At 36.3% G+C, this 16,414-nt stretch overlaps 1 protein-coding gene across 2 annotated transcripts in view; it reads left to right on the top strand.

Annotated features, from left to right (window-relative positions):
- The window catches only part of MAP3K1 (mitogen-activated protein kinase kinase kinase 1), a 61,333-nt gene extending 45,154 nt beyond the window's left edge, over nt 1–16,179 (top strand). For both annotated transcript variants that reach the window (XM_086770651.1, XM_086770650.1), the window contains exons 7-20: nt 38–159; nt 883–964; nt 1,093–1,270; nt 2,054–2,344; nt 2,789–2,910; nt 3,912–4,003; nt 4,250–4,439; nt 4,754–6,032; nt 6,959–7,111; nt 8,447–8,609; nt 10,719–10,850; nt 11,848–11,990; nt 12,448–12,579; nt 13,406–16,179. In XM_086770651.1, coding sequence (XP_086626777.1) covers nt 38–159; nt 883–964; nt 1,093–1,270; nt 2,054–2,344; nt 2,789–2,910; nt 3,912–4,003; nt 4,250–4,439; nt 4,754–6,032; nt 6,959–7,111; nt 8,447–8,609; nt 10,719–10,850; nt 11,848–11,990; nt 12,448–12,579; nt 13,406–13,555 — 3,229 coding nt within the window. In that variant the 3' untranslated portion in view covers nt 13,556–16,179. The remainder of the gene's footprint in view (nt 1–37; nt 160–882; nt 965–1,092; nt 1,271–2,053; nt 2,345–2,788; nt 2,911–3,911; nt 4,004–4,249; nt 4,440–4,753; nt 6,033–6,958; nt 7,112–8,446; nt 8,610–10,718; nt 10,851–11,847; nt 11,991–12,447; nt 12,580–13,405) is intronic.
- Nucleotides 16,180–16,414: the final 235 nt, after the last annotated feature.

The following is a 16,414-nucleotide window of genomic DNA, read 5'->3' on the forward strand; positions in this document are numbered from 1 at the left end:
ATGCCACTTTTACAATGACAAATACCTATTTTTATAGCATGAAGGATGAAGAAGAACAGATGTGCCCCATTTGTTTGTTAGGCATGCTGGATGAAGAGAGCCTAACTGTATGTGAAGATGGCTGCAGGAACAAATTACACCACCACTGCATGTCAATATGTACGTTGTCATCTTTGTCTTGTTACGTTTTGGTGACTCTGCATATGTAAAAGTGTTACAATTTAGTGTGTTTTTGCTGGGTTTTTTGTTTGTTTTAAAAGTGAAAAACCAGAAACCTGCCCTTAGGTGATGACTGGTAGTTGTTTGTGAGAGTTTGATATCGTTTGGGTACTATTAATATGCCTTATTCTATCAGTTATTCAGAAATCAAGTTTGTAATTTGGTGCTTTCAGGAATAAGTTAACTGCAGGGCTAGGGTCTTAAGGCTCTTTTATCTGAGTAATAATATTATGTTCAATTAGAGCAAGACTTTTAGCCCCCTATGGATTGTTGATAGAATTATGAAAGTCATCTACTATCAACTAGCATTACACAGTGACTTACGGAGTATGCTTACATACTACATTAAATAAAGTATATAAAGAGTTACAGTTTGCTTTCACAAATAAAATTCCATCTCTCATATCTTCATACTTTTGAGGTATAAAAGGAAACTGCATTTCAGTTAATAATTTTTAATATTAATTGTGCTAAACTGAAGCATTTCTGCATGCAAAAAAATGTTTAAATGCCCATATTTATCAGGCTGCTGCAAATTGCTCAGTTCGGAAGCATTTATCCTGAAACTACCATTATTCAGTAAAAATTAAACATAGTAATGCCGTCTTCTGGTTTTATACACTGTATAACTGAAGTATGTATTATCCTGTTGCTGTGTTCTAGGGGCAGAAGAATGCAGAAGAAACAGAGAACCTCTTATATGTCCTCTTTGTAGATCTAAATGGAGATCTCATGATTTCTACAGGTGAGGATTCAGTCTGTGTATAACAGATTTACCTGTTTCTGGATCCTTAGTTGATGTTCCTAAATATACTGAAGTATTTACTTCAGTAAATATTTTATTTGTTAATCCATGTTATTGTTAATCTGTAGTCATGAATTGCCAAGCCCTGTGGATTCTTCTGTTCTCCGTGTGGTTCAGCAACAAACTCAGCAGCAATCTACAGCTGGATCGCAGAGAAGAACCCAAGATAGCAATTTTAACCTTACTCATTATGGGGTCCAGCAGATCCCTTCTGCCTATAAAGATTTAGCTGAGCCATGGATTGAGGTAATTTTACTTTGTAAAAGAAACTTCAAATGTAAAAACTGGTTTTTAACTCTTTTGCTAGATTTGTCAGATCAGCAATTCAAAAATTTATTCTGAATCCCGTCATCTTTATGTCTGATCATTATTGGAAAGAATTATATTTAACTTGCATCAGAAGAGGTTTTCCAGTCTTGTTTTACTTGGCGTTTCAGTTTTGGACTTCATCTCAGGCCTCATATTAAAGGTCCATGTAATAAAATGTAGTCCTCTTAAGTCTAGTGTTAGTTGTGCAAGTGTCATACAAAAACAAAGTTGTCATTTGTTGTTACCCAGGTCGTGCTGCAGGAGCCAAATGACCTAAATAAGCCCTAGAGCTTAGAGGTGGGTTCAGCTGAGCAGGGGATCACACTTCAGAGTGGGAGAACTTGTATTGCCTATATTTCTGCTGTAATTTTTGTCTGGTGTAGCCGAACCTTGGTTTCAGAGTTGCTTATATCAATGTCTAGGAATAAACTCCATACTGAATAATTAAAATTCAGAGTGAATGAAAACATCCATTCAGTCATTCTCCCACTTCTCCTAAAAAGCTTTTATAGAACCAATGACTTATCATTTGTGATGTTTCATTTCTGTCACAGAGTCTTTTTTTTAAGACACTACCTTCTGACAGATTTTTGCTGTCAGACTTCTTAAGGTGATTTTTCACCAGAAACATTTCTTTATTCTTTTTCATTGCTCTTCTTAGGTATTTAAGTTGCAATATTATTCAGTTTGACTCCTGTAACATTGCTTTTTCCTTGGCAGGTATTTGGAATGGAGTTAGTTGGCTGCTTGTTTTCTCGAAACTGGAATATACGAGAGATGGCACTTAGACGTCTTTCCCATGACGTTAGTGGTGCTCTATTACTGGCTAATGGTGAAAGCACTGGAAATTCTGGAAGCGGCAATGGAAACAACACAAGTGCTGGAGCTCTGGGAGCAGCTAGTGGGTCATCTCAGACCAGTATCTCAGGAGATGTGGTGGTGGAATCCTGCTGCAGTGTGCTGTCTATGGTCTGTGCTGACCCTGTCTACAAAGTGTATGTTGCTGCTTTAGTAAGTAGTTGTTTACTTGTTGTATTCTGGTAATTTCAAAGTTATTTAATTTTTGAAGAGGAGGAAGAGGGAGAAGATATATGAAGTCAGAAATGCTAGTAATTGTTGTTGAGGACTACTCATGACTTAACTTTTAACCATCATCAGAAAACAGAGTGAACAAAATCCTTAGCAAGAGTGAAATGTCATGACTCCACTGGCCAAATATAAGGAAATGCTTACTACAGTGCTAAATATTAACAGTATTTGTATGATTTGGTTCTTTGCAATCTCAAAGAATACGTGACTAATTCTAACAGTGAATATGTAGTAAGCTATTTATCCTTTGAACATTTCACTGATATTTTGAATGGAATTTATACAAAACTATTTACAACTCTTTAAAAACAAAAATTATGTAGCTAATTTGATTTCATTTGTATTATTTTTTTTCCTTTTTCGTAGAAAACTTTAAGAGCCATGCTGGTATATACTCCCTGTCATACTTTGGCAGAGAGGACTAAACTACAGCGACTTCTCAAGCCAGTTGTAGAGACGATATTAGTTAAATGTGCAGATGCCAACAGGTATGATGTCTCATGAACTTTGAATTCATTTTGGATTGTTACTGAAATGTCTTGAAGCTTCATTTGTTGCTATTTATCTAGAAACAGCAGACCATTTATAGTTGGTTGTGAACTAAAATGTGTGGATCATAAGTGTAAATATATCATATTCTTGTTAAAGTCTGATTGTTACCAACAATCCTCTGTCTTGAAAGATGTAGGTTTTGAAGGCACCTGATCATATTTTTCCAGCACTTACAGCTCTTAAATGATACTTTGCTTTTGTAAAACCTTTTTTCCCCCTTACAATAAAGGAAGATGTTAGATGCAGTCAGCAAGTACCCTTCAGCAAGTACCAGTCATGTATGTTTCCTACTTCAACAAAATCTGTTGTACATCTGTGTCATGAAGTGCTAACATAACACATCTACTTTTTATTTCACACTCTAATGTTAGGAGATGGCTATTCTGAGTGAATGCCCTTGGCATTTCTGGCTTGAGTAGGCCATGTCTTCCTGTCCTAAGCTACCCAATTTGTTCTGCCAGACCAACCATTTCTTCACCTCTACAGTAAACTAGATGGAGAAGTCCACCAGTTTGATTTTTTTCTCTTTAGTTTTGGTTCCCAAGCAGCATTTCTTCTGAAACTGTGGCTAGAGATGCCTGGGCGATAGTTTAGAAATAGACCTTCCAAAGTTAAGGGAATAAGTGACATAGAACGGTTCCTTGTGCTGCTGAATTCCTGGATTTGGCCTGTTTTTGCAAGAGGATGGCATCCTATTTGGGTTTTTGTTGATTTATTAGTGATAGAAATTATATTTCTGGAAATATCCTTGTAAAAAATGTCACAACTATTGGTAGCTTACAGATAGAGAATTACAGAAATATGTTGGAATAAAGTGATGTGAAATAATTTTCCACGCACAATTTCAAGCTAATTATTATTGAGAGATAATTATTTGAATGTTTTGCATTGGAAGCATCTCCTAAAAGAGTTATTTTTTTGTTTTAATTTCTTATAGTCGAACAAGTCAACTCTCAGTCTCAACGCTTTTGGAAATGTGTAAAGGGCAAGCGGGCGAGCTGGCCGTTGGGAGAGAAATACTTAAATCTGGTAATAATAGCTCTTCATATATAATTGAGTTCTAATTGCAAACAAATATACTGAAGTATTTTTAGTTTAATACGGGATTTATCTAATATCAGCATGGCAAAGAACAGTATTTCTTTCAGCAGTTTGGCAGGAGAGTAATTGGGGCACACAACCTGTATTTCTGTATGATAAACTTTGGATCTTTATTTAAATCAGAATTTAGATTGTGAACATATCTAATTCTTATTTTATCAACTTTTTTTATAGGGTCCATTGGTATTGGTGGTGTTGATTACGTCTTAAATTGTATTCTTGGAACCCAAACCGAATCTAGCAACTGGCAAGCGCTACTGGGGCGTCTTTGTCTAATAGACAGACTTCTGTTGGAATTTCCTGGTGAATTTTATCCCCACATTGTCTGTGGAGATCTTTTACAGGCTGATACTGTAGTAGACAGGTACTTGGTTTCACTGTGTGACTATTACTCTTTGTAATTGAATGTGTTGGTAGTGATTTCTTCAAAAGAAATAGTTGTTCTAGTTCCTGTAAACAAATAGGATATATTTATATGCAAAAGTGTGCTTACTTTATGGAGTAAATGGTTTCCTTAAAAATCTTCTGACCTGTGAATCAATTTTGAAGCACCAGTGCAGCAATAAGTCTCCTTTTTATTGCAGAACTGATAGCTAAATAGAGGTCTTGAAATGGCTTTCTTGGCAATAATTAACTAGAGCCATGTCAGTGTATAAAATACCTCTTTTCTTTTTTTAGGTATAAGAAACTTCTCTCCCTCTTAACTTTCACCTTGCGGTCAATTGACAATTCCCACTCTATGGTTGGTAAACTGTCACGGAGAGTATTTTTGAGTGCAGCAAGAATGGTGGCAAGAGTGCCTCAAGTTTTTGTAAAGCTGTTAGAAATGTTGACTGTGACAAGCTCAACTCATCATGCAAGGATGCGTCGACGTCTGATGGCGATAGCAGATGAAATGGAAATTGCAGAAGCCATCCAGCTAGGCATGGAAGAAGTGCTTTCTGGGGAATGTCGACATGAAGATTTTTTGCAGTTACCTGTACCGGATAACTCTCCAGAAGCTACAGAAAGTAATACTCCTAACAATACTGTCCAGTTATCAGGGAAAAGCGGGAAAGTTTTAAGTGATAAAAAACTGAGTGCCAGTCCAGAGGACATTTCTGAGACGCTGGCTGGCCTTGCTGTGGGACTTCCTATTTCATCAGTAGCCACTGAGCAACCAAAGCCAGCCATTCAAACAAAAGGAAAACCCCACAGTCGGTGTTTGAACTCTTCTCCCTCATCCAGTCATTCCCAGTCACTATTCCCAACACTTTTGTCTCCTTCAAACCCATCTGTATCAGCTGGCACTGTAACAGATGTGTCTAAACTCAGACCTCAGGGATTCGTTCCCTGCAAAATCCCTTCACCGTCTCCTCAAACACAGCGGAAACTTTCTCTCCAGTTTCAGAGAAACTGTTCTGAAAATAAAGAACCAGACAAACTTTCTCCCGTTTTTACCCAAGCCAGACCATTGCCATCTAGTCAGATACACAGGCCAAAGCCGTCACGACCCACCCCAAGTCATGTGAACAAGCAGGGAGAAACCTTAAAAAACAGTATGACGCTTGACCTGAAAGATATTTCACAGTGCGATGGCAATAATAGTAGTAGTAGCAGTGCAGTTATACCGAGTGAAGAGACAGTGTTCACACCAGTAGATGAAAAATGTCGACTGGATGTTAACGCAGAGCTCAATTCCAGTATTGAGGACCTACTTGAGGCCTCTATGCCAACAAGTGATGGCACAGTTACATTCAAGTCTGAAGTTGCAGTTCTTTCTCCTGAACGGGCAGAAAGTGATGATACTTACAAAGATGATGTCAATCATAATCAGAAATGCAAGGAAAAGATGGAAGCTGAAGAGGAGGAAGCTTTAGCTATTGCTATGGCAATGTCAGCATCTCAAGATGCCCTGCCAATAATTCCCCAACTGCAGGTCGAAAATGGTGAAGATGTCATAATCATTCAGCAGGATGTAAGTATACATATGGAAATTTAGCATAAGTCTCAGCTGAGGTTCACTGAATTTATGAAGCAGTGTTGTTATATTTTCAAAGTTATATAAAGCACAAAGGTACTCAATACCCTTTCCTAGGAGCTGGAATATAAACAGTCTGACAGTTGAGGGTGCTAACAGAATCCTTCCATGGTTATTAACAAGTCTAGAGAAGATATTTGGAAGAGAAACATCATGTCATATAACAGCCTTTAAAATGGCAAAGAAGGAAGTGTAAAAGTGGGGAAACTAGGAAATAAAAACAAAGTTTTTCAGCAGGAGTAGAGCTGTACTGAGTCTTAATGCTGATTTACTTTGAAGGCAATTGTACTAAACTGAACTAGTTTCTGAAAGAAAAGGCAGAGTTGGAAGAGATCTTGTCTCAGCACATCTTGAGAGAGAAGATGTGAGATACTTTACAAGTCTGAAAAAATATATTTGTTTGCAAATAGACAAAAGCACAATAAATAAGAATAGGGAAAGGAATATTTTATTTGTGATCCTTTGCAAGAGGTAACCATGTGGGAAGCATAAAATGGGAGAAATAGATTAGGTAGAAAACAACATAATTTGGTTGTGTGCAGGTGCTAGCTAAAACCTTAACTGGATGTGAGATCAGGAATAGAAAAAGGTCTTACTGCTATTGCTGTCCTTAAACCTTGCGTTTCACCTTCTGGTAGTAACATAGAGAAGGCTCTCTGATCTTAGATACAGTAGTAGGAGTATGTGGATTATAGAATACACTGGTATACTGGTCTCAGCTGAAAACCTGTATAACATGCAGTACGAAGAACTGTAAGGGAGAGGAGAGTCATGTAAGCTTGGATATTTCATAGCTTTCCAGAATGTGTACATTTTAGATGCATATTAGTAATCATGGAATTGATTTGGAATTTAATTTGCAGACACCAGAAACCCTCCCTGGGCATACCAAAGCAAAACACCATTACAGAGAAGATGCAGAATGGCTTAAAGGTCAGCAAATTGGCCTTGGAGCTTTCTCTTCCTGTTACCAAGCTCAAGATGTAGGAACGGGGACATTAATGGCTGTAAAACAGGTAAATACTTCAAATACTTCACTTTTTGTAATATATTGTACTTGTTCTTCAATATTTCTTCAGAATATTGAATATAAGAGCTCTCTGCTCTCACAGACTTCTTGTGTTCCTTGCTTCCTCTGTTCCCTATCATGTGTTCTCACCTAATACATCGTAAAAAGTCTTTAGGTGCATGGTATTAACATAATATTTTTAAGTTTTTTCACTTCACATTTAAAATGAAAAAATGTTGTACTTTTTGTATAAGCCCATTTTCTTTCATAGTTCTTCAAATGCATTTTTACTTTTATCAAGAAATCAGTGACAGAGTTAGGAATGGAGCCCAGATCCCTTGATTCCAAATCAATGCCGTTTGCAAGGTAGCTATTAGAAGTAGTTTCCCCTTACTTGTCAGGGATTTTTTTTTCCTAAAGCAGTTTAAGTGGAGGAAATGTAGTTTAAAGCTTTTCCTCTGATCCAACAGCCAACATAGAGGCAAGTATTTTTAATATTTAAATTAATAGATACAGACTGAGAAAGGAGGCCCAAATGCACGTGTTTCACCCAAGATTTTTGGAGGTTCTAGATGTGAGTAAATCTTTCACACTTGAGGTACCTTAGGTCTGAAGCAGTGATACCAATACAGAGGAAATATTAGTCCTAACATTTTCTTATTAATTCTGGAATGAACTTATACAATTGAGCTATTTCCAAACATTTAATCAGGAAAAGAACATCTATCGTCAGCTATTCCTTCTTTGAAACTCTCTTGCTTGTTAAACAGTAGGACTGTCCATGTAGTCCTTGAGGCTCCTTGTGGAGAGAGTATGATGGTTCTGATGCCCAGGGGAAATTCTGTGCAGCATACAGTTATTTCAGATTCACTATGGGTTGGTTCCAGTTCCATTACAGGACTTCTGCTCCCCCTTACCCTTGAATTTCTGCGATAAGAGGTCTGTTTATGAAACAGTATGGTTAAACTGGTAAAAAAATCTTACAAATAACACCACTGTCCGAATCCCATTTCAGGCCTTATTTATCTTCCTTTTCGTCAACATCTGAAAAAAAAAAAATTTCCTCCTTTAAGCAGAGGAAACTGAAGAGTGAAGTTGCCTCATTCCATATTTTAAGAGATTTTTTTCTTGGTGTTTCCCTAGAAGTTCACTCTTAATTTTCTATGACTTTCTCATATGTAGATACATTCTCAGCTGAAGAGGCTTGAGGTAAAAGAGTAATTGCTATTTCCAGATGGTGAAAAAGGATGGAAACCCATCCATTCTTGTTACTGTACTGAATGGGGGGCTTACACAACTGGTAATTAGATAAAGTAAGACTGAATACAATCTTTCAAAACAGGTGACATATGTCAGGAACACATCATCTGAGCAAGAAGAAGTAGTTGAAGCACTGAGAGAAGAAATAAGGATGATGAGTCATCTGAACCATCCTAACATTATTCGAATGTTGGGTGCTACATGTGAGAAGAGCAACTATAACCTCTTCATCGAATGGATGGCAGGTAAGCAACTACTATGCAAAAGAAAATTAAAATATCAGTTGAGTCTTGAACTATGTAGTTTCATACTGCATTTTGCATCATTTCAGCTTGCACATTTGTAATTCCATTCCAATTGGTAACCAGTATAAAGGTCTAGTTACAAAACAATTTAATTGGTCATAGCAGTATTCTTACTGGTGCATCTTTTTTTTGGATTTGGAATTTTTTTATACCTAATCTGTCATACAGTTAAAGCAGCTGGAAGCTGTGAACAAAAATTCTACTACTTTTTTTTCTCAATTTCTGAATTTAAATGAGGAGTTAGAAACTTTGAGAGAAAGGAGCTTCAGTTGGAAATACATCGAGTGTTGCATTTTCAGTGTACCCATGTAACTTGAAGTCATTATTACAAATAACTTCGCTAGAAAGTTTGGAATACCTGTCACTTGTTTTTGTAGCATGCATTTTGATAAAGATTGTGTGAGGTGACATGCAAGGGCATTTAAGAACTTAAAGTAAATTTCTAACAATAGGTAGTAAGCATGGTGCTTCAGGAAAAACATGTTCAAATCTTAAACATATTAAGTGGTAATTTAGTAACAAATAGTGAAATTTTTTTCAGTATTGTGTAAAGCAGGGACAAGAAAGTCTATATCCTGTTTTTAAGAAGGAGCTTTATTAATTTTATTAATGGGATTATATGTTGTTGCAGTCCAGTTAGCAAGACCAGACTTGGTTTTTATACATCCTTATTTCTTAAAAAAGAATGTATTGCACCTTAGAATCATAGAATCATAGAATCACATGGTTGGATGGGACCTATAAGATCATCTAGTCCAACCGTCTTCCCACTACCATTGCTGCCACAGCTACTAAACCATATCCTGTAGCTTCTCATCAAGCCGCCTCTTGAACACTGCCAGGGACGGAGACTCCACCACCTCCCTGGGCAGGCCGTTCCAGTGCCTTACCACTCTTTGGGAGAAAAAGTTTTTCCTCAAGTCCAATCTAAACCTCCTCTGGTACAACTTGTGGCCATTTCCTCGGGTCCTGCTTGTTGCCTGGAAGAAGAGGCCAAACCCCTGTTCATCACAACCTGCCTTCAGGAAGCTATAGAGTGCAATGAGGTCTCCCCTGAGCCTCCTCTTCTTCAGACTAAACAATCCCAACTCTCTCAGCCACTCCTCATAAGACTTGTGCTCCAGACGCCTCACAAGCTTTGTTGCCCTTCTCTGGATACGTTCCAGGGCTTCAATGTCTTTCTTGTAGTGAGGGGCCCAAAACTGAACACAATACTCAAGGTGCGGCCTCACCAGTGCCGAATACAGGGGGATGATTACCTCCCTGCTCCTTCCAAAGAACTTACATTCTTTGGCAGAAACCACTTAGTAATACCAGAGTGCTAACAAGCAAAGCCCAAGTATATGTTACTACAAGCAGTAATGCAGAAAATATTGTCTCAAAACTAAGGGCATTTAACTTTTGAAATTTTTTTATGTAATGTATGTATTTAGATGATGAAATGTGAGGAACTGTCTTTACTTCATTGAAGCCCACGTTACATTAGAATACTCTGAGAAGCACAATGGAAATCCAAAATCTTAGGAATCTACATACCAGTTTTGGAAAACAGAAAAAATTACTGCTTTTCCTTCCTTGCCTACTTGCTTCTATATAGTGGTACTTGGATGGTAACAAAAGTAAATTAAGGTCCTTAGAGGGAATGCATACTTGAGGCTGCATGTATCTATTGCCCCAAAGGCAGCTACTGCTCTGCTGCTTAAATGTTAATGCAAAGTGTGAATAAATAAGTGTAGGGTTTTCTATCAGCAACAGTACTTTGTATATTAAGGGATTTGTACATTCCTTTAAGGAAGTACAAAATTACTAGGAAGCATGAAGACTTATGTCTTTAATGTGTACAGTTGCAGGTAGAAAGTAATTAAGTAACCAAGTCTTTTTGCCTATGAAACTTTTAAATTATTTTACTGGGAGGGGAGAAGTCTAGTTATAAATTAGGAATACCAATACCAAGTTGCAATTCTAGAAGACAGAGCTGCATTCTACTAATACAAAATACAAGTGCTGATAAAATGTGTTGGTTTTTTTTTTTTTTTTTTAATCTTCTAGGGGGTTCGGTTGCTCATTTGTTAAGTAAATATGGAGCCTTCAAAGAATCTGTTATTATTAATTACACAGAGCAACTGTTACGTGGCCTTTCTTACCTCCATGAGAATCAGATAATCCACAGAGATGTTAAAGGTGAGAATTATTTTAAATGCCTTTTTAAAAGGAGTATTCAGAAAGCAGTATCTATTTTGGCTTGAGACCTATTGCTTCTCTCAGATACCATCTGAAGAGTGGTTTTTCTATTGGGGTTGTCTGATCATTCTTAAAAACCTTTAATTACTTAAATTAATCAGAATGTTCATAGCATGCTTGGGGATGTCTGCTATCTATGCTGATAGTTCAGGAAAAACGTGTTTTCTCAATTTGTTTAAATAAAATATGAAGTTGCCATATATCTTTAAAGATTGCTAGTTAAATTAATGTAAATGTTTGCACTGAAATGATAGTAAAATCTGTGAACAAGCCAAGATAAAGAGGTCAGGTTTCTAACGTACAGGAATACTGTGATGAGTTTTCTTCCTTCATCCTAATTGAACATAAATACAGTTGTACTGTGTTTCAGCAAAATGTGGACTTTATTAGGAAATGCCAGTCTTACTGAACTTTTCCCTTTAATGTCACTATAGCTATCCATGAACTCGAGAGATATGCCAATAAGTAGCAACATAGTGATTGCAAATATTTAGCTTTACTATTTCTCCTTAAAATAGGAAAATTTTCAATTGCTCTGTAATTCTCTTCAAGACAACTCAAAGTTCCTTCAGGATTAAATAAATTTAAATTTCACAGGGAGCTGCAGGCTATGAAAGCCTCCAGGGTTTTAGGTCACCATTTTCTTTCATTATTCCGTCTCCAGGCATTGTTCCAGAATCCTGTGTTTGCCCTACTTCGGAAGTTTGATTGCTTCTCTAAATCTTTTGGACAGCGTAAGCTGTGCGCAGTATCATTCAGGCATAACAGAAAAGTGACATTATTAGACTTCGTCTTCATTTTTTAGATTTCCTTGATATTGGGAGTGGGGAACGTCAACCTATTTATAGTTTTTAAATGGAGGGAGGAAGAGTGTCTGTTCATCCTTTTCCCTTTAATAGAAAGCCAACTAGCAGTATTTTTATTATGCTGTTGACAGGTGCCAATTTGCTAATTGACAGCACAGGTCATAGATTAAGAATTGCTGATTTTGGAGCTGCAGCCAGGTTGGCATCAAAAGGAACTGGTGCTGGGGAGTTTCAGGGACAGTTGTTGGGAACTATTGCATTTATGGCCCCGGAGGTAAGAAACCCGTTTTGGAAGTTACTTCAAAAAGTTTATTTGAACTCTTTAAGCTAATTCATACAAATAAATAAAAGAAAATTGCTGTAAATGCTTCAAATATGTTTCAAATGTACTTGTTCTAAAGAATAGGAATTATTTCAGTATGGCAATAATGACATTTCTTGCTCACTGTCAAAGCTGTTTTAAGTAGTTTGTAACAAGACATATCTATTATAAGGATTGTTACCTAGCTAACGATTGCAAGGTACTTTGCTTTGCTCCTTGATCAGGCATTTTATTTACTGTACAGCTCTATAAATCTTCTGGCATTTACATCACTGATCACTCTCTCAACCTGAAATGTTAATCAGAATGCACGTGGTTGATGATTTTATTTATTTTTTTTTTCCATCTAAATTACTTAGGGTTAAGAAACTTTGAAGTGGATAATCTGAGCTTTGGTCTGTCTGTTCAGGTTCTGAGAGGTCAGCAATATGGCAGGAGCTGTGATGTGTGGAGTGTTGGCTGTGTTGTTATAGAAATGGCTTGTGCAAAACCTCCCTGGAATGCAGAGAAACACTCCAATCATCTTGCTCTGATATTTAAGGTGAGGTATTTTGTTGCTACCAATATGCTACAAAAGACACTAAATAATTTAATGTTCAGCAACGTGAATTTTAGAAATGTATACAAGTAGTAGGGGTTGTTGGAGTAGCTTTTATTTCTGTTGAGCTTTTAGTACAAAATTAATACTGCTGCCAATGTAATCATACTTGCTTGTTCAAGAAAAAAAAAAAGGATACCAACACAGTAATATCCAGAAGATGCTGTCCTACAAATATGTAGTGTAACGGGCTAATTTGAACTTGCTTAATTTGATCTAGAGAAGATCAAAATTACTTTGGTTGGGAGTGATCTGCGTCTATCTGAAAGAGATTGTCCTTTGGGGTGGTAGCAGAAATACAGTAAAGAAAATGCAAGAGATCATACCCAGCTTTACATACCATAATGTAACATCGCTTAGCTCAATATGTCTCCATGTTAGCTTATGCCAGTTAACAGTGATGGCAACTAGTAGTCTAAAGAATAACTGTATGTGCAACAGAAGAGCTTTTCTTACGGGTTGCTCAGCAGATGGTCACGGCAGAATCTTGCTGCAAGAGCAAAATTTAGAGAAAAGTGCAAGGAGAGAGGCAGACTATGAAAGACAATGGAACTTATTTTACTCAGGAAAGAGGCATGACGGCAACTTAAGACCCATTTTATAGAATGGAAGCAGTAATGTAATCTTCAAACTGCAGTAGGAAATACACTAAGTGGAGAAAAACTCATAACTCATCAGCTGAACATGATCAGCTTGTGGAAAGTTTTTGAGGTAGGAGAGGGGGCTTTAGAATCACAGATTTCTAAAAAGTTATTTTCCCTTTGCTCAGATTGCTAGTGCAACTACAGCTCCATCAATACCTACACATCTGTCTCCTGGCTTGAAAGATGTGACGCTTCGGTGTTTAGAACTTCAACCTCAGGACAGACCCCCATCAAGGGAGCTGCTGAAACACCCAGTCTTCCGTACTACGTGGTAGCTGATTATGTAGAAGGCTGATATACTGAAGAAGATGCTACTGAATATACAGTAACTGTCTTGTAGTGCAGTTAAGTACAGCAAATTGTATTATTCTGCTGGCCTTAATGGTAGATACATCAAGGACTTAAGGCTAGTGGAGGACCCTAACTAAGTATGTGATTGACAAATCAAGATCTTTACCTAAGCTCAGTATGCAACATTTCACAATTTATGCAGAGATTTGTAAACTGTGCCTTTTCAAATATCTGGCCCTATGTGAACACAAAAGCATTTTTCCTTAAATCTGCATGATTATTTAGCAGATAAGTAACTTTTATTTTATTTGGAGCACTTTTTCAGCAATATTAGCAGCTGAGGGGCTCAGGATCTATTTTAATATAGCAATCACTGTTTCATTTCACATCATGTAGATGTAAGCAGAGGGTTCTGCAATTAGTCAGTTTTCAGCACCGGTGAAAAGGAAGTTCTGTATCTGTCCCTTTTAATTACACAAAGTTCTCTGAATAACAAATCCAACCGTTGATGGATACTTTAAAAAAACATTTTGCCTTCCTTAAAGTAAGAGCAGGCAGTTGTGCTTCCCTGTGCATTTACTGCTGGCTGTGTAATTTCTTTTGAAATTAAAGTTTGTTTTCATTGTATTTTTAACTTTCAGGGAAAGGTGATCTTTTAAAATAGTCTTTAGGAAAAGATGCAAACTGTGTCATGGAATGTCTTGGTGATACAAGAGTTTTTAAAACAGATTTGCTGCAAATCTGGAATAAAATACAATGCCACCTTCAACAAGGCAGTGTTGAAGGCTCTGCTAGTATAGGTTATTTAAAAAACAAAACAGAAGAAACAAGAGTGTTCTGTATAAAACAACTTAGTCTGAATCATGCTAAAAGTTGTTGGGCCTTCTTTTCATATAGCAGTTTCTTCTGGCAAATCATGTAGAGAAGTTTCACATCAAAGGCCGCAAACCCAGCTCCTAGTAAAGTATATGGGAGACTTTGTCCTGTATTTCAGTGGGAGCAGGTGTCAACTATAAGCAAATCTCATTCTTTATGTAACAAAACTGAGGTCACATTATCTACTGATAACAAGTTTTACCTGCTGTTTTCCTTCTGCCATACATCATCTATTTACTGTAGCAATTAGCAATAATTTAGTCTGAAAATGTTAAAAATATTACCATAAGAAAGGTATTTATTTTAACAAGAAACAGGACTTGGACTTGAAAAGCAAGATAAAATAAAATGTGAAGTAAAGCTTCACCTGTAGTGCAAAACTTGTTGTTTTAGCAGGTGTGTTTTTTAAAAACAGGTTTTTAAAATTATTTTAATAAGGCAGGTTTTTAGATTCTGATGCATGTAATTCTGAAGGAAAATGGCAGCTTTTCTTTTGCTTTTTTTTTTTTTTTTTTAAAAAAAAAGGGGATCTTTTTAAATCAAGTACTGATTGTGTTTAATCCTTTTGGAAAAATATACTGTTTATGTTTTAACTCTTCAGAAGCCAGTTGGATTGTTGGACTGAAATAGAATTGGTTATTTTCAAAGACTCAGGAGAAACTAAATAAGCTATAGTACATTAAAAATGTACAATACAAATTGGAAGTAAAACATCTTAAAGATAAGTTTACAGGAATGATAGTGCTCATACTAATGAAAAAAGCAGTGTCATTAGTTGTGAATGTTTCTTTTGGAAATTTTACATTCCTTTGTTTTGGAAGATTGGCAGACTTTGAAGAGTTAAAAAGATAATACCGAAATGTGAAGTTTGGTAGCTCTAACTGTTTTGTACTTGACTTTTTTGACTTTTTTTTTTTTTACCACTTTAGAATTTCTTATTCTAAGATTGTTTCTAAGTCTTTCTTATGTGCAAGCTTTAAAGGATGCACTCTTGCCAATTCTTGTACTGGAAGATCAGTTGTCAGATTAATACTGTTTCTGGCAGAAATGTAAACTGTATAAACTGATGAACCTCAGCTAATCAGTATTACTTTGTAGATCACCATGCCTACCACATTTCAAACTCAAACTGCCTCTTAGGTGTCCAAATGCATTTGTTTGAGTTTGTTTGCATTTCCCTCAGCTTGCTGGTAATTGTGGTGTTTTTAAAATGCAGATGTGATGTAATATTCTTATTTTCTTTGGATCAAAGCTGGACTGAAAATTGTATTCTGTAATTATTTTTTGTGTTCTTAATGTTATTTGGTACTTAAGTTGTAAATAACGTCTACTGCTGTTTATTCCAGTTTCTACTACCTCAGGTGTCCTATAGAGTTTCTTCTACCAAAGTTCACTTTCACAATGAAATTATATTTGCTATGTGACTGATTCCTAAGACTTCCAGGGCTTAAGGGCTAACTTCTATTAGCACCTTACTGTGCAAGCAAATTTTACAGAAATCTCTGGGTTAAGAAATTTGGCTTCATTGTATCCTTTGTTATTTTAAATATATCAAGATATTTTAATTAAAAGTTTTTACCCCATTGAACCAATTTTATATAGTATAATTTGTACCTATTTTGGTGGGTTTTGTCTTTATAGTAAATAAAAGTTTTTGAAAAAAAATTTGTCCTTTGCTTATTGTAATGTAAATACATTCAGTTTACTGATGTGAATAAAATATTTCTGGCACGCTTCACTGTTTATACACGATTTCATATGTAACACTCAATATATGAAGACTTAGTTTCTAACACTAAATGACATATGAATTAGTATTGGCTGATATACATATCTTAGGTGTATCAATAAGGAATGCTTAGATAAAGGGCAGCAACAAACAACTTTTTTATCGATAGTAAAGGCAGGAACTTCTCTTATGACAGCACTGTATCTGTAAATCTCACTTGCCTATGCCCTTAAATCAA

Source organism: Chlamydotis macqueenii, chromosome Z (genome assembly GCF_036417535.1).
Source record: "Chlamydotis macqueenii isolate bChlMac1 chromosome Z, bChlMac1.mat, whole genome shotgun sequence".
NCBI lineage: Eukaryota > Metazoa > Chordata > Aves > Otidiformes > Otididae > Chlamydotis > Chlamydotis macqueenii.